The 27332-nt window shown below is 42.6% G+C and overlaps 1 protein-coding gene across 2 annotated transcripts in view; it reads left to right on the forward strand.

Annotated features, from left to right (window-relative positions):
- LOC116354416 (proline-rich transmembrane protein 3) overlaps positions 1–14506 on the forward strand; it is a 34155-nt gene extending 19649 nt beyond the window's left edge. For both annotated transcript variants that reach the window (XM_031793911.1, XM_031793912.1), the window contains exons 2-4: positions 1458–2372; positions 4175–4486; positions 11032–14506. In XM_031793911.1, coding sequence (XP_031649771.1) covers positions 1541–2372; positions 4175–4486; positions 11032–13061 — 3174 coding nt within the window. In that variant the 5' untranslated portion in view covers positions 1458–1540 and the 3' untranslated portion in view covers positions 13062–14506. The remainder of the gene's footprint in view (positions 1–1457; positions 2373–4174; positions 4487–11031) is intronic.
- Positions 14507–27332: the final 12826 nt, after the last annotated feature.

A 27332-nucleotide genomic window follows, 5' to 3' on the forward strand; every position in this document is an offset into this window, starting at 1 on the left:
GCAAGCAAATTAAGTCTGTTTTTACATCCATTGAGAATGACAATAATTCCTCAATGTATCTCCCTTTCAATAACCACTCAGCGTGAATGGGGAAAAATGTAATCCTCTGATCCAGTGGGAAACATCATAAAATAGGCCTACCTTATCAGTGCTTGACTTGGACGGAAATAGGTCCCGGTACTCGTTTTGGGTACTGGTGCTGTTTATATTTAGGTGCAGGAACTCCACAATACTTTTGAAATAATATTCTATAAGAGGAACAAAATTTGAGGTGCCGGTACTCCGCTCTGGTGAGCTCCTGCCCAAGTCAAGCACTGCTTCTTATCCCTTGCGCAAATTGCCTACAGCGGTGTCTGTCCCGAGCTCACTGGTGCAGGAAACCCTGACAGCCCAGAACTTTTTACAATGTAGCAAGTTCACTAGTGCAAGCTTCAGGCTGGACCCAACTTAATAGTTGATACAATGTTTCAAGTTTGTTGCAGACAGGCCATGTGTAGCCAATGGGATTTATAGGATATTTATTTTTATCAGGATATTTTCTACCTGCAGGCTGCTATTTTTATTTGTTGGCTTTATGTAGGCTATTTTTACATAGTTGGCAAATGGCAATAGATGTTACTTTTTAGGTTTGTGTCATTTTCACTTAGATTTGGATAGAATTTCGATTGACCACATGACAATGATTTTGAAATATGAAGATGTTATTATAAATGAAATGAAACTGTTTCACGAAAATGTGCATATGAAAACCATAACTGGCACGCAGATCGGTAGAAATGGCAATATAAATGAGAATTGAACATGAAAAAGGTTGCCTACTCCTCATGTAGCCTATTACTGACAACTACAGGAGAGTAATGGCAGAATCAGGAGAATAGCTGGGTCAGTTTTTTTGGGGGGGGGGTTGGTTGGTTGGTTATCTGGTGCCCTCTTGAGGCATTTGTCTTACTTTAAGCATCAGACGAGCTCAATGCATATAGTTGATTTTATAAAAACACATACAGTATATATGGAATGTCAGGTGACTGTGTGGAGAGGATTGTCTATATATGGAAAAATACACGTTTAAAAATGTCCAGCAATCAATTCCGGTCGAAAGAACAGACGACTTTTGGTCGACAAAGATTATTTTTTAGTCGGACAGCCCAAAATGTTTTTCAATTAATCCCGTGGAATGAGTTGCCAACTAGAGATTGTTAAAAGAAATATGTTATTTCACTCATTCATTCATTCATTCATTCATTCATTTGTGTATGCTGCTTATGTGGTTTCATGTGTGGTCCCCGAGAGCTGTACGAAGTTAATGTGTAAAGGAAATATGGAGAGGTAATCATGTGTGCTCTGCGGAAGTGACATTTTATTCCCCGCATCCAAAGGCCGTGGCGCGGATGTTACAATATTCACTCCTATACTGAGTTAACCTCATCCATCATTCTCTGTTCTGTCTGTGTCTACAGAGCCCAGTATGAGGATGGTGTGACAGACGGATGGAAAGACAAATAGAGGGACTGTAGAAATCATTACCCTCAACAGCCAGACCATGACCACTGCATCCATCCTCACCCTCCTCCTCCTCCTCTCCCCTCTCCATCCCTCTTCTGGCCAGGTGATCGTCAGCTCCTCCTCCTCATCCTCCTCTCTTCCAGACCCTGCCATCACTCCATCCCTCAAACCCAGTCTGCCCTCCTCTCGTCCCAGAGGTCAGAGCGACGGGTCTGTCAGAGTGATCAACATGGATTGGCCCACAGAGGGAGGCGGTAGGGGGGAAGGGGGCTCTGACCTGGGACAGGGTGGGGGGGAAATGGGCACTCTCACAACACAGACTAGAACTATAGACCTCAGTCAATCCCATTCCCCCTCTCAGAAACTCAACATTGGGTCTGCCCAAAGCCAGTCCACTTCTGTTGAGGCTAGGACAGGTACTATGGTAACCCCAGAACCAAGTGGGGTTGCATCTGCAAAGGGACCAACCGCGCTCCCACCCACCAAATCCTCAGGTGCTGAGCCAGTGACATCAGGGGGCAGGGAATCTGATGGACCAATCGTACCAAAGGATGTAGATGATTGGCAGATGACTGGATCAGGAAGTGAATTTGTCCCTACAGTGATGGCTGTTGTGAAGAAAGAATCACCGGTTGCCTTGACAACATCAGATGGAATGGCACAGTTCCGGCCACAGGCTCAGACGGCTTTCAGCGGAGGGCCATCATCCAAGATGGCCGAAGCACAGATGACCCCGACGGTCAGCCTCACTGTCCAGCCCCGCCTATCTGTCCTGACAACAGCCAAAACAATCCTTTCCACACAGTCACCTAACATTAGATTGACAGTCGTCACTGTGGTGTCAACAGTCCGTGGAGGAGTAGTGACAGGTGAGTGCCTAAAGATAAACTTGTATGTACAGTACCAGTCAAAAAACACATATGGAATCATGTAGTAACCAAAAAAGTGTTATATTTAAGATTCTTCAAAGTAGCCACCCTTTGCCTTGATGAGAGCTTTGCACCCTCTTGGCATTCTCGCAACCAGCTTCATGAGGTAGTCACCTGGAATGCACTTCAATTAACAGGTGTGCCTTGTTAAAAGTTAATTTGTAGAATTTCTTTCCTTAATGCATTTGAGCCAATCAATTGTGTTGTGACAAGGTAGCTGTGGTATACAGAAGATAGCCCTATTTGGTCAAATACCAAGTCCATATTATGGCAATAACAGCTCAAATAAGAAAAGAGTAACAACAGGCCATCATTACTTTAAGACATAAAGGTTAGTCAATCTGGAAAATTTCAAGGATTCTGAAGTTTCTTCAAGTGCAGTCGCAAAAACCATCAAGCACTATGATAAAACTGGCTCTCGTGAGGACCGCCACAGGAAAGGAAAACCCAGAGTTACCTCTGCTGCAGAGGATAAGGTCATTCAAGTTACCAGCATCAGAACTCTGTTATGAACTGCATCTCAGATTGCCTCCCCAATAAATGCTTCAGAGTTCCACTGACAGACACATCTCAACATCAACTGTTCAGAGGAGCCTGCATATATTTCATGGTCAAATTGCTGCAAAGAAACCACTACTAAAGGACACCAGTAAGAAAAAGGGACTTGCTTAGGCCAAGAAACACGAGCAAAGGACATTAGACCGGTGGAAATCTGTCCTTTGGTCTGATGAGTCCAAATGTGAGATTTTTGGTTCCAACCGCCGTGTCTTTGTAAGACGTAGAGTAGGTGAACGGATGATCTCTGCATGTGTGGTTCCCACCATGAAGCATGAAGGAGGAGGTGTGATGGTGTGGGGGTGCTTTGCTGGTGACACTGTCAGTGATTTATTTAGAATTCAAGGCACACTTAACCAGCATGGTTACCACAGCATTCTGCAGTGATATGCCATGCCATCTGGTTTGTGCTTAGTGGGACTATCATTGTTTTTCCAACAAGACACTAACCCAAAACACACCTCCAGGGTTATTTGACCAAGAAGGAGAGTGATGGAGTGTTTCATCAGATGACCAGATGACCTGTCCTCCACAATCACCCGACCTCAACCCAATTGAGATGCTTTGGGATGAGTTGGTCCGCAGAGTGAAGGAAAAGCAGCCAACAGTGCTCAGCATATGTGGGTACTCCTTCAAGACTGTTGGAAAAGCATTCCTCGTGAAACTGGTTGAGAGAATGCCAAGAGTGTTCAAAGCAAAGGGTGGCTACTTTGAAGAATAAAAAATATATTTTGGTCTTTTACCAAATAGGGCTATCTTCTGTATACCACCCCTACCTTGTCACAACACAACTGATTGGCTCATTAAGAAGGAAAGAAATTCCACAAAGGGTGGCTACTTTGAAGAATCTCAAATATAAAATAGATTTTGATTTGTTTAACACTTTTTTTTGGTTACTACATGATTCCATAGTTGTGACGTCTTCACTATTACTCTACAATGTAGAATATAGTACAAATAAATAAAAAAATCCTTGAATGAGACTGGTAGTGTAGTTTCAGAGGAATATGTTTTAACCTACAGTAGAAGTACTAGTGGAGTAGTAGACGTTCATCCATAACTGGAGCTTGAGTACTGTGTTATAATCTCTGAGTGGTTCTTTATCATGTTGTTAGATCTTTTGAGTAGTATTGGAGTGACATTTATGTAGTTGTCAGCTGCTTCATGTCTCTTGTGTCTTTCTTCAGGTAATATGACAGCTAACACTACTACAGCCACAGACGGACCAATAGTAGGACAGACCTCCACTGTGACATCACCATCTCCCATAGCAACCACTCCTGGCTCAACCAATCATCAGCCACCTCAGGGAACCACTCCCAGCTCAACCAATCAACAGCCAAGTACCACAGCACAAGGAGCAACCACCACAACTAAAACCAATACGACGACAACAAAAGAAGAACCCAGAAATACTTCAATAAGCACAACCAATCAACCGACAAAGGCTACTGAACCAGGAAGAACTACCAGTACCACCAAACAGTCGGCCAAGACAGGTAGAGAAAGTAGGCTTTTGGGTGTTGTAGTTCCCTGGGTGGAAATCAAAAGCCGCTTTGTTTCCTTTTTATTTATGCAGCTGGAGTTTTTACTGGAAGTTCATGGAAGAGGCTCAAAGGAGGGAAGAGGCAGAGACAGAGTAGGCGAGAGAGTGATGGAAAGTGGATGTGCCCAGGGTAGACTCAGGCAGGAAGGAGAGGAAGATGGACAGAGAGAAGAGCATAGAAACAATGTAGCACACTCTTAAAAGTAAATATGCCTGGAACACCTTTTGGGTTGCTACACCGATTAAATCATTTTAATAATATATCAGAAGAATGGAGCGTGGCTTTCAGATAATTATTTTTGGCCACCCATTAGAGTAAATGTAATTCCTGTTCATCATGTTAAGTTTGTACACTACAAATAAAGTTATAAAAATGGAGTGTTTATGCATATGACATATTTTTATATAATATTACATATACATATACATGTAGTAACTATTCCTAGTTTGGGATTTGACTAGGCACTTGGGGAACTCATAAACCTTTGTAAGCCTCATTGAAGCTACAAAACGGTCAATGTTCAACCTTAATATGACAATACAACTGAAGAGATTAACAGGAATTACATTTACTCTAACGGTAGGCCAAAAAGTATCTATCAGAAAGCCACACAGCTTACTAAGCCATGCTACATTGAAACATTAAAGGGTCCTCCAATAAACCCTCAACTAACCGAAGGTGCAAATATGAACCATTGACTAGCCATGCTTCCTTGAGGATCTCCAAGGGTTTCTTCCAATTCTAAGATCGTAGAGAAAAGAAGAAAAAGAGAAAGAGATAAAGGATTAGAGTGATGCTGAGAGTTTGAACAATGGAAGGGGATAGCGAGGACATAGAGTAAGGAGGTAGTGAGTGAAAGATAAAGTAAGGCAGAAGGAGTGGTAAGGGTATAGAAAGTACACAGGGTGAATAATGAAAACGAGATGGATGAGAGAGTGATGGAGAACAGGAAGAAGTAGAGGAGAGGAAAAGCAGACAGAAAAGGAGAATAATGACACGTGGGGTCTCTTTGATACTATCATGACAACATTTGAGCCACGTTTAAACAACCCTCCATTTGGTATGTTGTCCCCAGGAGTGTACTGAAACTGAACGACTATGCCTCTTTACAGAACACTGAGGTTGATAGGTTAACTAATGGCTCATAATAATGATAACAGAGAGATGTGCTAGAGTAGAGTATGTGCTTTCATATGTATTTTGTGTGTGTTGGCACATGGGTTGGTCTTGTTAGTGTATTGTAACGTGTGTGTGTGTGTGTGTGTGTGTGTGTGTTAGAGAGTGGGGACTTCCAAGTGCCTCCAACTGTGAAATTTGAGCAGCACATCTGGGACATGTCTGAGTCCTGCTGCTCAGAAAGTGGAGAGTGTAGATAACATCTCTGGGATATGTGGGACGGTAGCGTCCCACCTCGCCAACAGCCAGTGAAATTGCATGGCGCCAAATTCAAAACAACAGAAATCCCATAATTAAAGTTCCTCAAACATACAAGTATTTTACACCATTTTAAAGATGGCCACAGTGTCCGATTTCAACAAGGCTTTACTGCGAAAGCACAACGGTAGAGTTTGTTAGGTCAGTACCGAGTCACAAAAAGCAGAAATAGAGATAAAATGAATCACTAACCTTTGATGATCTTCATCAGATGACACTCATAGGACTTTATGTTACACAATACATGTATGTTTTGTTCGATAAAGTTCATATTTAAATCAAAAATCTCAGTTTCCAAAACATCCGGTGATTTTGCAGAGAGCCACATCAATTTACAGAAATACTCATAATAAACATTGCTGAAAGATACAAGTGTTATGCATGGAATTTTAGATCTACTTCTCCACACAACCGCTGTGTTAGATTTCAAATTTTTTTTACGGAAAAAGCACACCATGCAATAATCTGAGTACAGCGCTTAGACACAAAAACAAGCCATACAGATATCCGCCATGTTATGGAGTCAACAGAAGTCAGAAATAGCATTATAAATATTCACCTACCTTTGATGATCTTCATCAGAATGCACTCCCAGGAATCCCAGTTCCACAATAAATGTTTGATTTGTTCGATAATGTCCATCATTTATGTCCAAATACCTCCTTTTTGTTCACGCGTTTAGTACACAATCCAAACTCACGAGGCGCGGGAAAGTCCAGGCGAAAGTAAAACAAAGTCATATTACAGTTCGTAGAAACATATCAACCGAAGTATAGAATCAATCTTTAGGATGTTTTTATCATAAATCTTCAATAATGTTTCAACCAGAGATTTAATTTGTCTGTAGAAATGCAATGGAACGCAGCTAATTCTCACATGAGCGCATGTGATCAGTTTATGGCCCTCTGCCAGACCCCTGACTCAATCAGCCGTCATTCCCCCCTCCTTCACAGTAGAAGCCTCAAACAAGGTTCTAAAGACTGTTGACATCTAGTGGAAGCCTTAGGAAGTGCAATATGACCCCATAGACACTGTATATTCGATAGGCAATGAGTTGAATAACTACAAACCTCAGATTTCCCACTTCCTGGTTGGATTTTTTCTCAGGTTTTTGCCTATCATATGAGTTATGTTATACTCACAGACATCATTCAAACAGTTTTAGAAACTTCAGCGTGTTTTCTATCCAAATCTACTAATTATATGCATATTCTAGCTTTTATGGCTGAGTAGCAAGTAGTTTACTCTGGGCACCTTTTTATCCAAGCTACTCATAACTGCCCCCCAGTCCCAAAGAAGTTAAGAGAAGGGAGTTACACAAATGTGAGAGGTGGTGTGTGTGTGTGTGTGTGCTTTTTCCTTTTTCCCTATGTATGTGCCTTGAATATTGTGTTTGATAGACTAGCGAGTGAGAATGTCTGTAGACCATCGCTGCGACTGTCAGTTTTCTTGTCGCACAGACATGAAAAAAGTCTCTGCGACTGTCGCAATGTCGGCAATGTTGTCATGGTTACCAGACTGTAATAATAAACAAAAAGTAGTTGTCAGCTATACTCTGGTCATTATTTGAACTGGCTAGCCAGCTAGAATGAACAAAAGCATTGTTTAGAAATAGCTTTTGGTTGCCTGGCTTGCTTGGTTGACATTTACTGAACTCATTTTTAAACGGATGGGTTCATTGATGTTGAAATAGAGAAAGTATGCTATTTGGAGACCTGGACTGCTGATATAATCATCTCGCTAGGACAATTGTCTACAGACATGTCGATAGACGGACTGTAAACCAGCCTTTAAACTTTTTTCATGTCTGTGCAACATGGAAACTGACAGTCGCAATCTAATTGTCTACAGACATGTTGTTAGACCACGTATAAGCTGGCCTTTAGGACTCAAAGAGCTCTGAGTGTTCTGTTCACCATTTCTTTACTTCTCCAAGTGTGTGTGTGCATTCTTGCGTGTGTCAGCTAGCGAGCACGCACGTGTGTGTGTGTGTGTCTTTACAGAAGGCTGGGAGAGACTGGTAGAATTTACGATTACAAATTGTCTGAGATTAAAGTTGAGCCAAACCCCATACATTTCTCATTTGGACAGCATACAGTGCATTTGGAAAGTATTTAAACCTTTTTCTACATTTTGTTACGTTACAGCCTTATTCAAAAATTGATTAAATACAAATATTTCCACGTCAAACTACACACAATATCCCATAATTACAACGTGAACACAGGTTTTTAGAAATTTTTGCAAATGTATTACAAATAAAAACAGAAATACCTCATTTACATAACTATTCAGACCCTTTGCTATGAGATTTGAAATTGACCTGCATCCTGTTTCCATTGATCATCCTTGAGATGTTTCTACAACTTGATGAGGTGATCAAGAACCCAATGGTAACTCTGACAGAGCTCCAGAGTTCCTCTTTGGTGATGGGAGAACCTTCCAGAAGGACAACCATCTCTGCGGCAAACAAAATTCTCTGGTCTGATGAAACCAAGATTGAACTCTTTGGCCTGAATGCCAAGTGTCATGTCTGGAGGAAACCTGGCACCATCCCTACGGTGAAGCATGGTGGTGGCAGCATCATGCTGTGGGGATTTTTTTCAGCGACAGTTGCTGGGAGACTGTTCAGGATTGAGGGAAAGATGAACGGAGTAAATTACAGAGAAATACTTGATGAAATCCTGCTCCAGAGCGCTCAGGACCACAGACTGGGGTCAATGTTCACCTTCCAACAGGACAACGACCCTAAGCACACAGCCAAGACAACGCAGGAGTGGCATCGGGACAAGTTACTGAATATCTTTGAGTGGCCCAGCCAGAGCCCGGACTTGAACCCGATCGAACATCTCTGGAGAGACTTGAAAATAGTTGTGCAGCCACGCTCCCTATCCAACCTGACAGAGCTTGAGATGATCTGCAGAGAAGAATGGAAGAAACTCCCCAAATACAGGTGTGCCAAGCTTGTAGCGTCATACCCAAGAAGACTCAAGGCTGTAATCGCTGTCAAAGGTGCTTCAACAAAGTACAGAGTAAAGTGTCTGAATACTTTGTTTTTCCTTTGTGATTATGGTGTATTGTGTGTAGATTGATGAGGGATTTAAAATGTAATGTAACAATGTGGAAAAAGTCAAGGGGTCTGAATACTTTCCGAATGCATTGTAAGTTGTGTTATGGTAGTCCACCCGGTCAGTGTTATCTTAGTGTTTAAGCTCTGGTGGTTGGAGGGGATGAATGGAATTGTGATTGGAATGTTATTGGCTTTACCGGGCTTAACAGGATAAGGTGGAGCTCTCTGGGAAAATGATTTGCTTGTTTTACCTTGAACTGCAGATCGTATTGTGTATGTGCATTTTCATGTGTGAACACATGTACGTGTGTGTGTGTGTGTGTCAGAGAGAGAGCGAGAGAGTGTGTGTGTGTGAAGGGAGGGGGAACAGGCATATGTGATAGATATTGTGGCAGGTCTTTGATAGTTTCAGTTTGTGTCATGTGCTTCATGCTCCATTCCCACAGATATATTATGTGCTATACAGGATTTTTCATTGTAATTTCTGAAAATGTCCATTTATTTTTATTGAACCTTTATTTAACTAGGCAAGTCAGTTAAACAAATTCTTATTTATAATGATGGCCTACCCCGGCCAAACCCTAACCCGGACGACGCTGGGCCAATTTGTGCGCCGTCCATAAAAAAAAAATTGATAAAAAATATATAAATATTTTTGGGGTTTAAATGCTCATAAAAGTGTGGTAAATGTGTACATGTTCCTGTTTTAAATATATATTGTTCAAAACAAGCTGTTCAGTTACTTACTACTCCACCCCTCAGTGACTGCCAGCAGCTCCGCCTCCGTGGGCACATAGGCCTTGCGAACATTGCTTGGATTGTTTTGACAGCTTTTTGCTATGAGGGGAACTGCCCTAATTAAATTGCAGGAGTTCATAGCATAAATTATAACAGCACAAAGTAAGACTAACCCAGTGCACTGCTTGCTACAAATTCTACAGTGCCTTCGGAAGGTTTTCCTACCCCTTGATTTATTCGGTCACAGCCTGAATTCAAAATGGATTAAATAGATTTTCTTCTCACCCATGTACACACGATACCCCATAATGACAGTTTAAATGTTTTGAAAATTAAATAAAGAAATATCTGATTTACATAAGTATTCATAGCCCTGAATCAATTCGTTAGAATGACCTTTGGAAGCGATTGCACACCTGGATTGTACAATAATTGCACATGATTATCTAAATGCACATTCAATCTTTTAGCTCTGTCAAGTTGGTTGTTTGTCATTGCTAAACAGACATTTTCAAGTATTGCCATATACTTTCAAGCTGTTTTAAGTCAAAACTTTAACTAGGCCACTCATTCAATGTCATCTTGGTAAGACTCAGGGGTGTAAATACTTAACGAAATTAGATATTTATGTATTTCATTTTCAATACATTTCCAAAAATGGATAAAAACATGCTTTTAATTTGTCACTTTGAATTCAGGCTGTAACACAGCAAAATATGGAATAAGTCAGGAGATATGAATACTTTTTGATTATGTCAAGAGATGATCTCATCAATTACACAATCTAGTAGTAAGCAGTGAGCTCCTATCAGGGAGAGGAAGAGGTGGAGAGGAGGTGATAATAAGAGAGAGACTATTTACTATTTGGATTGTGTGTGAGGGCTGTTTGGGGTTGAGAGGTGAACTGTTTCACAATTACCCTTTGTGATTTTTGCCCTCATTGGAAAAGACTGTTGACAAAATATTGAGTATTGAGTGTCCTTTGGCCTGGTAGGAGAAAAGAAGGTCAAGATATTCAACTCCCTGTGGGTTATTTGTTGCCTTGTGGAGGAGAACCTGCTGTGCTTTCAATACACTCTTCTCATAGGAAATTAGCCCCCTCTAGTGGGGTAGATGGTTCACGTATGTGTCCACTTGTTTTAGCTGGGTTCTGCTCTATTAAAGAAAGTGTATTTGAGTATTATTGTCAATCATAACAATCATGTTTTGGGACAGTTCAATATGATGAATTAACAATTTCTCTCTCTGCCTCCAGGGATGACCCCTCTCCACATCACCCCTACTCTACATATAGTCAGAGGGCGGTACATCCCCAAAAATGACACCCGCCCAGTTCAGAGGAACCACTCTATCCCTGTGGGCCGCCCTCACCTCCACCCATTCTCCTCTCCTTCCTCCACTCTCAGCTCCTTAACTTCCCCCAACGGCACCTCTCTCCTGTGGGATGACCTGAGAAGGACGCTGGGCTTCGCCTGGGGGCTCCACGTCTACGGCTCGGCTGTCCTCTTCCTGCTCTTCCTGGCTGGAGCGACCCTGGCTCTGGTCCTATCCCCTAGCATGCACTGCCCTCACCGTGGTGCGCTGGTCCTGGCCAACACCCTCCTCCTCCTGGCGGGCGCAGCCAGGGCAGCTATGTGCCTGATTGACCCATACGGAACAAGGAAGATTCTTCCACGGTCTACATTGACTGCTCTTTATAACCTCCCTCTGCCGTTACTGGTGTGGGCTCAGGCTGCACTGGTGCTGCTCGCCATGAAGGGAGCAGGTGTGAGTCTGCTGCCATCTGCTCTGGAGCGCCCTCCTCTGGTGGCTGTGTTGGCTGTATTACAGTGCACCCTGCTGCTGGCTACTGACCTGCTCTCCCCAGCTCTGTCCCCAGCCGTGCCTGTCACCCTGCAATCTCTATCTCTCTGCTGGGGCCTGGCACTCTGTCTGGGATTCCTGTGCTACGTCTTCCCCAGCCTCCGCCACCCACCCACCCAGCCACCTGTCCCAGAGGAGGGGAGGGCAGTTGAAGCTTGGCTGGGGGGTAGGAGGGCAGGGTCGGTGGTGGGTCGTGTGCTGGTGTTGTCTGCCCTCCTAGGGGCATTGTGCTGTGGGCTCCATGTCCACGCCACCATGTGGCTCTACGGGATGTTGGGGGACTGGAGGCGCTTCTGCTGGGAATGGTGGCTGGTGCACTTCTGGGCCCGGCTTTTGGAGCTGGCCTGGGCCTTTTCTCTCATTCTCTTGGGCTCCTGGGTGTTCTGGAGGCCCCAGAGGGCCCAAGGGAGAGGAGAGGAGGGAGCAGTGGAGAGCAGGGGGGGAGGAGATCTCCCCTCACCTGGACAGTCATCTGCGTCGACTCATAAACACACCTGCTGGGCCAAGATAGTCAAGAGCCTGACGGGGAAGCCCTGTGGGAAGTCAGAGAGTAACGGAGTGGGAGGGATAGGAGTAAGAGGGGGCGGGGCGGGGGAGCTGCCTAATAACTGGGCAGGGCAGGAGCGCTCAGGGGCTGACATCAGCAAGAGTCTGATCAGAAACCAGAACCGTGAGGCTCCACCATCACTCCCCCGTGGCGTCAAGGACAGCAACCGTGGACGTAACCAGAGGGGCAGGTCTGCAGAAAATGGGGTGTCGGAGAGGTCCACAGGATCTCTGTTGCAGGCGTTAGGCCACCCCCCACTGCACTTGCTTAGCGGCAGCCTGGAGCAGGAGAAGGAGTCCGGGGTGTCTCTGTATGAGTTTGACCTGCGACCCCCCTCCCCCATTGACCTGAGCCGCAGCATCGATGAGGCCCTGCACCAAAAGCACCTCCTCCATGGGGGCAGCCTGTTTCAGCCCCTGTGCGGCCCCTCACCCACTCCCTTCCTGGGCTCAGCTGTCAGTCAGGGGGGCCACTGGCTCCGCAGGAACACCGACCCACAGATCTCTGACAGCAGTGAAGATCGCTTAGCCTGTACAGATTCCTCCGTGCCACTTGGGGGCAGTGTGCTCAGCAGTGTTCCAAACAGGCAGGTCACTGCTCCCCCCATGCCCTCTCACCAGGGGCACTGCTGGGCCGGGGACGGGGGAGCCAGTGTCCCCTCCTCAGTTTCCTGTCCCATCTCCCTGCACCCCTCCAGAACCTCCAAGGGGCATCTTGGGGATGAGGGGGAAGTCGACACAAGGCTGTTCCTCACCCCAGACACTAAGACCCAGAGGGGGAGGGTGAAGAGGGAGGGAGTGGGAGGGAAGAGTTACCTTGTGGTCAGCAGGCAGGATGACTTAGCCAGCATCAGCAGTGAGATTATTGACCTCTGAACCCATAACTCTAACCTAGGACATCAGGACCAGTGACCAAGCCCCAAGCAAAACCATCAAAAAACAAACTTACATGAGACCTTAGACTTAGGTAATAACTTTAAGTGTTATCTAGTCAACTAGACTTTATCATAAACATTGACTCAACTACATGAAGAATGTTACGTGATTCATGGACAGAGGACCTATTTTGAGAAGCTGAGGGAAAATACATAAAAGCTTTCATATCCCCTGAGTAAAAACAGATGTCCTATATGGGACATTATCCAGTGTTTGCTCTAAATGTGAGTGGTTCAAATGTATTTATGGCACAGGTGTGGCTAACCTGACTCAGATTCTTCTGTGAACAACAGAACACACACACAAACACACGCCTACAGATACACACCTGTGTACATTTGATTAACTCGCTGCATTTCAAGCATCACATACATCAGCACATACTGTACATTCACTCCTTGTAGCACTATTATTTAAGGTGGTACTGAGCGAACAGAGGAATGGATTGATACAGGATTCATATTGGTGACTACCCAGGGATTCCTTAAAATATTTATTGGTCATCTCTCTACCATTCCCTCTGTGAATCTGTTGCCAGCCATGTATGTTAAATATGAACGTCATGGCTCTTTCTGAAAGCCCCTGTTAAAAATGCCTTTATATGAATTTATTCACTTTGTTCGCTTTGATAGTATTAATTTGCTGTCCTTGATATTTGAACTTGATGCATACGTTCATGTGTTTTTAAGAGTTGTGCCATACACATTGATCACATTGGTGGTTGATTTCAAGTTATGCTTAAAAATACATTAATAACACATTACCTGACTGACAACAGTGGTCTTTTTCCATATTTCCTCTCGCAGGAAGTTCGTGTAGCAGTCCACATGCATAGGATTGCTGGTAATCGGCTCATAATTGAGTTGCTGTTTCAGTAGTTTGCCTTGTATGTAAATGTGATGTTTATTAGGAAAAACAACTGAAATGACACGCAGAAAGAAAGTGCATTATCCTGTGAAAATAGTTCCTGCTAAAACCAAAATGATGCTGATACATTTCACCTGCTGATTGTGTGTGGTACATTCTATCATCACGGACTGTCAAAGCCTATGACTGCATTTTGTAACACTCAGTATAACTGACATCAGTATAAACATACCCACAATATTTTATCAGTTGCAGCATATCAGTGCACACTTTTTGTATTTTCTAGCTATGCTCCTTGCTCCATACAGCTAAGCAGCTATATTTAATTATATTTGCTTACTGTACTATGAACTACAACACTTATGTACTGTAGTACGCTACAGCCTAGACATGAGCACTCTAGGCAGAAGTATTTTTACTACTCAAGAGGAAAATATCATACAAGTATATTATGTAACGTAAGAAAGTATGTATGTTATTTTTGGATCTTTGTAAATAAAGGTGCACTTCAAAAATGATCAAAAGGTATTTACTGTGAAGACAATCTGAAGTGGTCTTACTGCAGTCTTTGAAGCGTTGAACAGAGTTATCTGCCAAGAGAGTGATGACTGGTCATGGCTTATGGGGGAATATTGGGAAGAGTGACTGTCCAGCCCTAATTTCTGATATGCAGGGCTCCGTTCAGGATAGAAGTGTTGAAATACGTTTCACAACAAACAATACCAGGGATTGCAGTAGACATTAGCATTTCATTTTTAGGGGTTAAATGGCAGTGGCACTCTCTAATTTGGAGCTGTGTCCATTTTAAAATGATACTGAACAAAGTCCAGGAGTCGACCCTCAGTCCCATATCTCCTTTTGAGACCTGGGTTGAGCAAAATAGGCACAAAATGGGAGAAGATATTTTGAAACGGAGTAAAATGGGGAGGTACTAGATCACCTCCAATAAGAAACTATTTTTATATTTTTTTTATTTAAAATCCTTCCAAATGTGTCATACCGAACACGGCCTGGGTCCCTGTACAACAGGATCAGCTGTTTTCTGCCTCTTTCAGGGTCATTGCAGTCTCTCCCTGTGACGTGAAATGATTGACTTGTTTAATATTTACAGTACAGTACAATGGGGTGGTGCTGTTGTCCACATTCCAATGACCCCATCTGATTTCAGTATACTTTGCTGTTTTTCCATTCACTTTCAGCTTGAGGTACTGTAGAAATCATCCTTATAACTACACGTTTAGGATCAGATCACCCTACCTCCAATTCTAACCTTAACCATTTGGATGGATGACGAATATCTGACCCTCTATCCGTGATCTGGGACAACTTCTGCCTTCTCCTTCATTGCATTATGGGGTTGGGTTAGAAGGACCTTCAGCAGTGATTGGCAGTTGTGGGGATGTTTGTGTTGTTTGTGCCATAGTACAGCAAACCAATCAGTCCTCCTCTGTGAACAGTCATCACAGTGCAGAAGTAGAGATTTTCCAACATATTCATTTAATTCATTTGCTAATTGACTGTTTCTATATAAAGTTGTATTATATTGTGTTGCGGCATCTTATCTGGTTTCAAATAAATGAGAAATATTTTAAAATAATCTGAAATAATGTGTTATTACTTAGACAGTGTGTCTTTGCTGCCAATACTTACAGTGTTATGTGTTATTACACTTGTAGTACAGGTCTTAAAAATGTCACAGCATGTAAATTGCTTTAGATAATGAAGGCAGTCCTATATTATTATACAGCTCATTCATTTACTCGTTTATCTCGTTCACTTAATCTTTTTAGGAAGTTGTTCTTGTGTCCTTGGCATTACGGGCCACATGAGTGAGTGAGAGAGAGAGGTATATAACAGAGAAACATAGAGGACAAGCATAAATATAGGCAGACGGTACCCTGGAATTCTGCTCCCAGATGGACTTGGGCAGCAACTGGACTGGGAGGTGAGTCTTGAGGTGAGAAGAGGTGGTTAACTTGTCCAGAACCTCCACCCCCAGGACAAACAGTAGAGTAATAAAGTAGCTGTTTGATGATCATAAACAACGTCACCAATCCCTCTCTTGATTTTAAACATGTTTTTACATATCCATTTTTTTTACAGTGAAATTACAAAATGGCAGAAGTAAATGTTGAAGTTTTCCAATTCTCTATTATAAACTGAAGGGAAAAGTGGAATGTGCATCTTCAGGAAAGGAACTTGGATGTCAGAAGCTCAGGGGCTGTCTAACCAAAGTACAGCAGGTCTAGAATGTAGGAGACCAATGTGGTTCCTAAGAAGGATAAAGAGAGAGGATGGATACACAGTCATTCACAAACCCAAACACTGTCTTTAATGAAACATCAACATCAGACATAGAGAATGTAATCCAGCCTGGCCTGGAAGTTATTATTCTGTCCCAGCTGTCAGTGAAGTAGTTGGTCATAGAGACTATGGAAGTCAAAGAGTTTTGGTTTAAGTTGGCAGCCCCATCTGTAAAAATGAGAAATGTAGGTTATTTTCTCCAGAACCAAAACAATAGGGTGTTTAGGATGTGAGGTTTAGTCCTTGTGAAGTTTTTTTAACAGTGAGGAAGCAGATCTGACTTTTCTTGCCCAGAGTGAGGCTTTTTATTTGCGTGGAGATAATAATTAGCCGGTGACTGTACAATATACACAAAATATAAGAAACTGCACTGTATATAGCGTACATTCTCCTTGTATAGCCTATAGCATACATTCTCCTTGTATAGCCTATAGCGTACATTCTCCTTGTATAGCCTATAGCGTACATTCTCGTGTCTTTTACTTTTCGTGTTGTAAATTAGTTTTTATTTGGCTCTTTAAGATCCCAGATCTTCTATCTTTTAACATATTACAACTTATTTTGTGACAATTGTTGTTTAGGCTACTCTATAACATGCTAGAAATGCATTCATAAGGCTTAAAAGGCCATAGCCCACGCAGTGGTGTGTATTCATGGACACTAAGGGAAGCCAGGCTTCCCCAAAACACTTACCCCCAAAAATTACAATTAAAATACTTTTGTCACTCTGTGTTTCACAATTTTCCTTCAATTAGCAAGAGGCTGAATGTATCACACAGCAGAAAGCATCCTAGCGAGCGAAACAGCGCCCCTACGTGTAGGCCATCCAGTGTTTCCAACTTATCGACTTTGTCGCTATATTTAACGAGTATTCAGACTTATCTAGCGACACATTTTCAAAAAAGCGACTAGCGACAAATCTAGCTACTTTTTCTGATGTTATTGGAGACTTTTGGAGACTGGCGTGAAAGCACGTATCGTTCTTACTCTTCTCAACGAGCAGCGGGTGCTGCCATGGGCCCCACCCCCGTCCCAAAGCCAGCTGCAGTCAGAGCAGGAGATGTTCACCCCTCCGCTTCCAGACTGCAAATGTATCGCACAAGCGGGAAGCCGCCGCTGGCTGATCCCACCCTGGTTTACATTTAAAAAAACAATTAACCTGAATTAGGGCCAGACTAGTCACCATAATTATCTCACATTACCATTGACAGTTTTTTTCTATTGGTCCATTTAGATTGTTTATGTAGATTGTATACAAAAAAAATGTTTAAAATGTTTTACTGTGGCTCCTAAACTAAACAAAAAAACAAAAAAATGTAATAAAAAATGTAATTAAAAACTAAGTAACTCCGCCAGAGTGTCTCTTTTGGGTCACTTTGCCGCTCCTGTTAGTGTTTATATATTGGAGAGTCGAGACCAAATCACGGACGCTGGACAGAGTGGATTTCAGTTGTAACAAAAGACAGTTTTAATGAGTCAAAGATATCTTGTCCCGCAGTTTTACGTGCACGGATCTAGTTCATACAACTCGGCAAGGAGTCAGGTGAAAAAGAGGCCTTATACAAAGGTTACATAAATTTTTATACATAGAATAAAGTAGGTGGAGTCTTGTCGTTTGGGTCTTCTGACTGGTCACAAAGGGTTGGAGGCGGGCCTTGCTCTAGCCCGAGCGGGCCCCATTGATGCACAGCAAAGTCCTGTTCTCTGAGCTCCCGACCAGTAGAGGGGGTGAGATGTGTGTTTGTACTAGGAGATGTTTGTGTCAGGGGTTCGTGAGGTAGAGGGGCAGTTTTTATGGCTGGGTGTATGTGTTTATGCGATGGAATGTCTTTGTTTCCTGGGGTCGGGAGACAACCAAGCTGAGGGGATAGTTTTAGGGGGGTAGTTTTATTGCTGGCTGTGTGAGCTAGTTCCTGTTTTAGCAAGGGTACGTAAGATAACTTGAGTCAGGCGGTTTAGCTTAGCGCTGTATAATATATGAGCTATGTGTATGAATATTTATATAACACTCCCTAGCCCAGATAAAGAAGGAGGGTTGGAATTGTGACATAAAAAAAACAAGAATCGACAGAAAAGTGTAGTTCTATACATATTTAGGGTGTTTAGGGTCACTCACTTTTCATTTAGGGTCACTCACTTTTTGTCTCCCCCACGACGTTATTCCTCTCTCCTAAAGCGTCCATCACAATTACATGCACATGGCCAATTATGCAAATTAGGTGATGATGTCATTTAGCAACTTCTAGCGACTGAGGCCATCTATCGGATACTGTCCAAATGAGTATGACATTGTTGTCGCCTGTAGCATTGAATGCAAGGGTGCCAGTGAGCATATGGTCTCCCATGACAAAAAAAGTATAAAAAGTTAGCCAATCAGCTTTGAGCTAAACTGAGCGAGCTCAATTGTGAATGGTCCTGGCAGGGAAAAAAAGTTTAATGGGAAGCCAGTTTGGATTTCAGTACTGTTGATGTTCAAATACTGGAGAGTTGAGACCAAATCACGGACGCTGGACAGAGTGGATTTCAGTTGTAACAAAAGGCCGTTTTAATGAGTCAAATATATCTTGTCCCGCAGTTTTACGTGCACGGATCTAGTTCATTTAACTCGGTAAGGAGTCAGGTGAAAAAGAGACCTAGACATTGGTCACAGCAGATTTTATACATGGAATATGTAGGTGGAGTCTTGTCGTGTTGGTCTTCTGACTGGTCCCAAAGGGTTGGAGGCGGACCTGCTCTAGCCAGATCAGGAGCCCCATTGGTGCACAGCAGAGTCTTGTTCTGAGCACCCGACCAGTAGAGGGGGGTGAGATGTGTGTTTATACAAGGAGATATTTGTGTGTCAGGAAATCTGATACAGGAGAGCAGAGGGGGTCGTGAAAGAAGAGAACAGAGGGGGTCAGTTTTATGGCTGGGTGTATGTGTTCTTACGATGGAATGTCTTTGTTTCCTGGGGTGGTAAGACAACAGAGCTGAGGGGGGGTAGTTTTATTGCTGGGTGAGTGAGCTGGTTCCTGTTTTAGCAGGGGTACGTAAGATGATTTGAGTCAGGCGGTTTGGCTTGGCGCTGTATAATATATGAGCTATGTGTATGAATGTTTACATATATATATATATATATATATATGACAGTACTCTCCAATCAAATTGCTTTGAGAGCATATGTCATTAACAGAAACAACTTGAATTGTTGCATCTAGTTGTGTTGTTGTCCTCTGGTGGCTAGCTAGCTAGCAATGAGGAATCGGCCCAGAAGCAGCCCTGATTGAATCGGCCCAGAATCGAGTGTCGGATTCGGCCCGGAATCGAGCAGTTTCCGTCTTCTGGAATTCAGCCGAATTGCCAGCATCTTACCAGAATCCCTCCAGAAGTGGCCCCATGGAAATTTTTATAAATGACCCGATTTAGTAATTTTAAATATGACTATTATACATTTTATACATACAAATTATACCCATCCCCAAATGTGTTGTTGTTTTTTTACCCCCTTTTCATCATATCCAATTGGTAGTTACAATCTTGCCTCGGGGAGGCGAAGGTCGAGAGCCGTGCGTCCTCCAAAACACAACCCCGCCAATCCACACTGCTTCTTGACACAATGCATGCTTAACCCGGAAGCCAGTCGCATCAATGTGTCAGAGGAAACACCGTACACCTGGCGACCGTGTCAGTGTCAGTGTGAATGCGCCCGGCCTGCGACTGCAGTCGAGACAGCGTGATGGGACAAGGACATCCCGGCCGGCCAAACAGGTATCAAACCAGCATCTGTAGCAACGCAGCTTGCACTGCAATTCATTGTCTTAGACCACTGCGCCACTTGGGAGGCCCCATCCACAAAGTTTTTAATGCTGATCAATTGCCTTGCACAAAGTTTCAAAATTCTAAAATATTACTTAAACAGCAAAGACTCTTAAAGAATTTAATTGAATGTTAATTGAATTTTTTGATCACAGAAACATTGAGAAAATATGGAAAAATAATGAAATAATGAAATGTTAATTATAAAAAGCAGCCAGTGTAATCATCTGCCAGAGAGTAGCCACAATCGGCCCGTGCCACAAGTACTACATGTGGGCCAGATAACTCACACCGGAATCGGCCCGAGCTCAATCCCCGCATCCTACCCATAAGTAATATTGCCGAAGGCGGGCCAGACTCGGGCCACAGACTCAGCCGAGTCTCAGTCGGAATCGGCCCAGATCCACTGTGCTAGCTGGGTAGCTACAGTGGCGGAATAAATTCAACCACACACATAGGCCTAACTATTGATTCAGGACTACGGACAGTTACTGCGAGCCAGAGCAAAGAAAAAAGGCACACCGTCTCTGCTATTTCAGTATCATGCTGAAAGAGAGCGCCGATTAAAAACAGCAGTCACACACAGCATCAAATAATGTTAAGGAAAAAGCAGCCCATTCACTCGAAAATAATAAGCCAGTAGACCCCAATAAAAAGACACAACCATTTAGCATACACAAAATGAACAAGCTAGCTATTACGTCACATTGCAAACATATTTTATCATGTTCAGCACACAAAATAACCGGTAGTCTAAAGTTAAAATGCAACAATGTTTCACACGCATTATATCAAAGATATTAATAGCGGGCATTTGCAGGGTCATATAGTTTGTCCTTTGATTTTATATAGGCGAGAGGTACTTTCTTGATTGAGATCAAAGCCAAGGCTGACAGTTCAGGGTGGTGAATGTCATTTCAACAGAGGGAATGGTGAAGACCAGACGACAGGTCAACCTGGTCTCAGAGCATTTCGTATTATTCTGTACGTACATCCAATATACTTCCTTTAGTATGATACACTACATGACCAATTCATCCCAAAGGTGTTCGATGGGATTAAGGTCAGGGCTCTGTGCAGGGCAGTCAAGTTCTTCCACACCAATCTCAACAAACTTCAAGGATGTGCCGTACGTACAGTGGACCGGGGGCAGCTCTAGCTGGGCAGAAATTTGACGAACTGACTTGTTGGAAAGGTGGAATCCTATGACGGTGCCACGCTAAAAGTCACAGAGCTCTTCAGTACAGGCCATTCTACTGCCAATGTTTGTATATGGAGATTGTATTGCTGTGTGCTTGATTTTATACACCTGGCAGCAACGGGTGGGGATAAAATAGCCGAATCCACAAATTTGAAGGGGTGTCAACAAACTTTTGGCCATTTAGTGTATGTTAGTTTCATTTGGTGTGGATGTCCATTACCCATTTCGTATATTATGAATTACAATTCATATTATCTGGTACGAATTTGCAAAAGATTTGATATGTTAGGAATTCTAGCTAGGTCGCTAGGTGGCTAACATTAGCTAACTGGCTAATGTTAACTAGGCTAGGGGTTATGGTTAAGGTTAGGGTTAAGTTTAAGTTTAGGAGTTAGATTAAAGGGTTAAGTTTAGAGTTAGGGAAAGGGTTAGCTAAGAGAGTTAGGGTTAGCTAAAAGTGTTGAAGTTAGGATAGTGGAAGGGTTAGCTAACATGCTATGTAGTGCAAAGTAGCTAAAAAGTAGTAAGCAGTTGAAAAGTTGGTCAAATTGTCAGTGATGAGATTCGCACTCGCAACCTTTTGCTTGCTAGAATTTCGCAATATACACCCACCCATCTACCCTGACGAACCACTCTACTTTAGTTTTTCCTTAGAGTAACCAACTCTCTTGCCGTGTGTAACCATACCGAATATACTGTATCATACTAATTTCAGTGTCCTGAATTTACTTTTACTATTTTATGTCTAGTCTATGAAACCAGGTTGGTCAGGAAAGCAGATACATACTCTCATTCAGCCTCTTCTACCATAGAAAGTGGAGGAGGTCGGCTAGGCTCCTACGCTCGAAGTGAGACATGGAGTTAAGTTTTCATCCGCAACACCAGCAATCTCCAACAATGTGGTCACTCTGGTCTTTCTGAAGTGCTACTTGATGAGGCCGAAGCACCAGTCGGAGGCAAACTTGGTGTGGCTTGTGATCAGGAAGTGAAGGTCCAGACTGTGGTGGAGCTTGTGCATGGTCCGCCAGGCACAATACCAGAGCACAAACTTGTTCTTGTTTTGGCCACTGCAGTTATCACAATTCAGGTCCACATGTGTTTCCCCAACTCCGTAGTTGGTGACGAAATAGTGCATGTAGTTGATGACTGGGCGGCTGCCTTTGCTGGATGACATGCCTTCATCAATCAAGTAGGTGACTTGTTGTGGTATTCCTTCCACAGCAGACACCAAACAAGCCACACTAGTGAGGATTTAAAAAGGAGATGGGACCTGGCTGCATAGGGTCAAAAGGACAGTGCACCTAGAAACAACAAAATAAAATTAAGATAAATTAACATTTATTGTCTCACCCCTGTCAGTCTGTCTTTGTACCGAGTGGTACAAAGACAGACTATATACAGTGGGGCAAAAAATATTTAGTTAGTCAACAATTGTGCAAGTTCTCCCACGTAAAAAGATGAGAGAGGCCTGTAATTTTCATCATAGGTACACTTCAACTATGACAGACAAAATTAGGGGAAAAAATCCAGAAAATCACATTGTAGGATTTTTTATGAATTTATTTGCAAATTATGGTGGAAAATAAGTATTTGGTCACCTACAAACAAGCAAGATATATACACACACAGAGTTGAAGTCAGAAATTTACATACACTTAGGTTGGAGTCATTAAAACTAATTTTTCAACCACTTCAATAATTTCTTGTTAACAAACTATTGTTTTGTCAAGTCGGTTAGGACATCTACTTTGTGCATGACACAAATAATTTTTCCAATAATTGTCTACAGACAGTATATTTCACTTATAATTCACTGTATCACAATTCCAGTGCGTCAGAAGTTAACATACATGAAGTTGACTGTGCTTTTAAACAGCTTGGAAAATTCCAGAAAATGATGTCATGGCTTTAGAAACTTCTGATAGGCTAATTGACATCATTTGAGTCAATTGGAGGCTGGATTTCAAGGCCTACCTTCAAACTCAGTGCCTCTTTGCTTGACATCATGGGAAAATCAAAGGAAATCAGCCAAGACCTCAGAAAAAAATTGTGGACCTCCACAAGTCTGGTTCACCTTGGGAGCAATTTCCGAACGCCTGAAGGTACCGCGTTTATCTGTACAAACAATAGTATGCAAGTATAAACACCTTGGGACCACACAGCCATCATAACGCTCAGGAAGAAGACACATTCTGTCTCCCAGAACAACAGCAAAGGACCTTGTGAAGATGCTGGAGGAAACCAGTACAAAAGTATCCATGAATCCTATATCGACATAACCTGAAAGGCCGCTCAGCAAGGAAGAAGCCACTGCTCCAAAACCGCCATAAAAAAGCCAGACTATGGTTTGCAACTGCACATGGGTAACAAAGATCGTACTTTTTGGAGAAATGTCCTCTGGTCTGATGAAACAAAAATAGAACTGTTTGGCCATAATGACCATCGTTATGTTTGGAGGAAAAAGGGGGAGACTTGCAAGCTGAAGACACCATCCCAACCGTGAAGCACGGGGGTGGCAGCATCATGTTGTGGGGGTGCTTTGCTGGAGGAGGGACTGGTGCACTTCACAAAATAGATGGCATCATAAGGGAGGAGAATTACGTGGATATATTGAAGCAACATCTCAAGACATCAGTCAAGAAGTTAAAGCATGGTCGCAAATGAGTCCTCCAAATGAACAATGACCCCAAGCATACTTCCAAAGTTCTGGCAAAATTTGTGGGCAGAACTGAAAAAGCGTGTGCGAGCAAGGAGGCCTACAAATCTGACTCAGTTACACCAGGTCTGTCAGGGGGAATGGGCCCAAATTCACTCAATTTATTGAGGGAAGCTTGTGGAGGCTACCCAAAACGTTTGACCCAAGTTAAACAATTTTAAGTTAGTACTGCCAAATACTAATTGAGTGCACTATGAGACATAAATTGTCTTAAATCATTAATTTATTACTAACTAAGTAATTCACAGAAATGCATAAACAAACAGTAAATATGGTTACATGAAATGATAGAATGTGCCCTAGTGGGCTGAACCGGCATGGCAGCTTGTTAGACAAAGGCCCTCTCATAATTGAGTAAAGCTTGGTCTACAACCTTATAGTCCCCTTCCTAATGGAGAAAAACATGGTCTGGTGATAATTTCTCAAAGTTGGGTTTTATTCAGAATGGCATCCTGGCTGTCCCAGGATGTCTGACCCTAACTGGGCTCAGGGGCGGTCCTCTGATTTAGTTCAAATCAAAAGGGAATTGTATTTTTCATTCGTTAAACAGTCCACACTCATTACACCATTATACAAACAGTATCATCCTTACTCATTCATCGTATACAACAATTAGATGTAAAACCTCATATCTGAGGCTATTACATAAACAGCGTTATGGTAATGTGGCCATACCATCTCCCATGAGCTTCCCAAGTTGTGACAAACACACCAGTTCGCACCAGGATTCTTCACCGATCTTTTACACTTACTCTGGAACATAAAATTTGTTTGTACCTCACGTTCTGTGAGGTGGAAGGATTTCCTTTGTCCTCTGTGAAAGTTTACCCTCTATAACTGTGTGTCCATGAGGCAAGGTTTTCCTTAGGAATTTACGACCTCACTCTGCCCACAGGAGTCTGGTTGTAGAAGCAGAGAGCGGGGGATGGTGCTCGCTGTAGTCAAAGAGGGCAACATCATGACAAGGGTTGCAAAGTGTCGGAAACTATCCATGGGAAGTTAAGCCTGGGGAATCTTGGGAATTTTGCTTAAATTCATCAAAAAAGTTAGCTTATAACAGTGAAGCTTTTTTTGTGGGATACACATAAGTTAATTTTAGGTCTTGTGGCATATTTTGATTAAACTATCCCCAATTCAATGGAATTGCAACTCAATGCAATGGAATTGTACAGCTGATTCTCAAGATCTTGCACACCAATGAGAAGCTATTGAGCCCACACTACTACACTGTCTGAGCCAAGGACCACATGCTTTCTGGTAAGTTTTGATTACAATACTGGGTGGGGTGAATATATTTTAAATGACATATATGATGTTTGTTAACTAGTAAATAGTAGCCTACAGCAAAGTGTGTTTAAATCATTTCTAACTTGTTAACAATTTCCACTAGTTACTTTTTTCTACCATGTGGGTTTTAGCTTGCTTGAGCCTGCTAACTGAGTGTTAATTCACCTGTTTCCATACATGTTTCATTTTAAAACATTTATCTCACAAAGAAGTTGTTTAATCTAACTGCTTAACTATTTATCTGTACATGGATTTGTATTTGCTTGTTTTTTTACTAATTTTTTCCTAATCTTGATGGGAAAATAGCTCAAACGTGGAGGTGGAGAGCACTATCTGATGTGTGGAGACATTTCACTGCAGCTAATGTAGAAGGGAAAAGCTGTGTACATTTGCAAATACTGTGCCAAATCATATGTGAAGACTGCAACAAAGATGCCGAATCATCTGGCCAAGTGCATAAAGTTCCCTCAGCGCTCACAACAAGCAACCTCTGACAAAAGTCCCTCTACTTGAGGTGAAAATTATGAATCAGACACCTTATCGATAGCAACAGCTCATGGTCCTCCTGGAATCAGAAGTTCAAGTGAAGGTCAAGCAAATCATAGAGAAAGCAGACTGTATTGCAATCATCTCTGATGTGTGGTCGAATGTTTGTGGGCAAGGAATAATTAACTACATAATCTCCACCCCTCAACCAGTATTCTACAAGATCACAGACACAAGGGACAACAGACACCCCTTGCTGATGAGTCATCTACATTGCTGATGAGCTGAAGGCAATCATCAATGACCTTGGACCACTGAAGGTATTTACACTGGTGACAGACAATGCTGCGAACATGAAGGCTGCTTGGTCTAAAGTGGAGGAGTCCTACCCTCACATCACACCCATTGGCTATGCTGCTCATGCATTGAATCTGCTCCTCAAGGACATCACGGCACTGAAAACAATGGATACACTCTACAAGAGAGCCAAGGAAATGGTTAGGTATGCAGTTCTGAAATACATCAGAAGCTTCAGGCTTCTGCCTGAAGCCCATACTCGCCACAGCATACATGTTGGAGTATGCTGTGTATGCTGCCAAGTATGCTGGCAAGAGCATTCTGTCTGGTGCAGAGATCAACAAGGCCTATGGTGTCATTTCTACCGTGTCTCTCCACCTTTGCCTGGATGAGGGCAAGGGTTTTGTCAGTCTGGCAAAGTGCACTTCCAAGCAAGGGCTTTGGGATGGAGATGCAATATGGCAGTTGTGCCAAAATATCTCATCAGCCACCTGGTGGAAGGGACTTTGTGGTTCTGAGGCTCTTTCCCCTGTTGCCTCCATCATCCTCCAAATCCAACCAACATCAGCTGCCACAGTGTGCAATACAAGGGTTGAAAAATTGGTGGCCATCTGGGCAAATTTGAGAAATCCTCAACAAGGTTGGAAAGTGACAGTGAAGATTAGGTGGACATTGAGGAGGTCCAGGGAGAAGACATGGAAGCCTGAGAGGAAGACGACCAAAGCTTTAGTTTCTAGACTCATTTTACAGATGTATGTTGAAAACATTTTTGGGAGATGCGATCGATCATTCAATATTCCCTTTTCTTTGTTCAGTGAAATCCTCCCATGTGAAGAGTAAAGTCATGTAATTAAAGTTAAATTTGGAACTAAATAGTTTATTTTATTTCTATTATAAGGATTTAATCATTTGCAATTGTGTCTACTTATAAGGTAAAATGTTTCTGTTTCTGTCTCCATATGATATGGTAAATATATCCAATGCAAAAACATCTACATTTCAATGGCATTAATATGAATTTGCATATATTTCCGTTAATTCCCACGTCTCTAATATGGTCATACATTTGGCAGAAGGTTAAGAAGTGCGTCTCAGCATCCACCTTCATCCCGCGATGATTGTATTTTCAGTCACCGGTAGCTTGTGGGTGCTTTATATGCGCTAGTCAATTATGAGTGCGTCTACTTATATTAAATATATAATAAGTAATATATGCCTACTGTATGCTGTAAATTAATTAACTAACGTTAGTCTGCCA

This window comes from Oncorhynchus kisutch, linkage group LG17 (genome assembly GCF_002021735.2).
Source record: "Oncorhynchus kisutch isolate 150728-3 linkage group LG17, Okis_V2, whole genome shotgun sequence".
Lineage (NCBI taxonomy): Eukaryota > Metazoa > Chordata > Actinopteri > Salmoniformes > Salmonidae > Oncorhynchus > Oncorhynchus kisutch.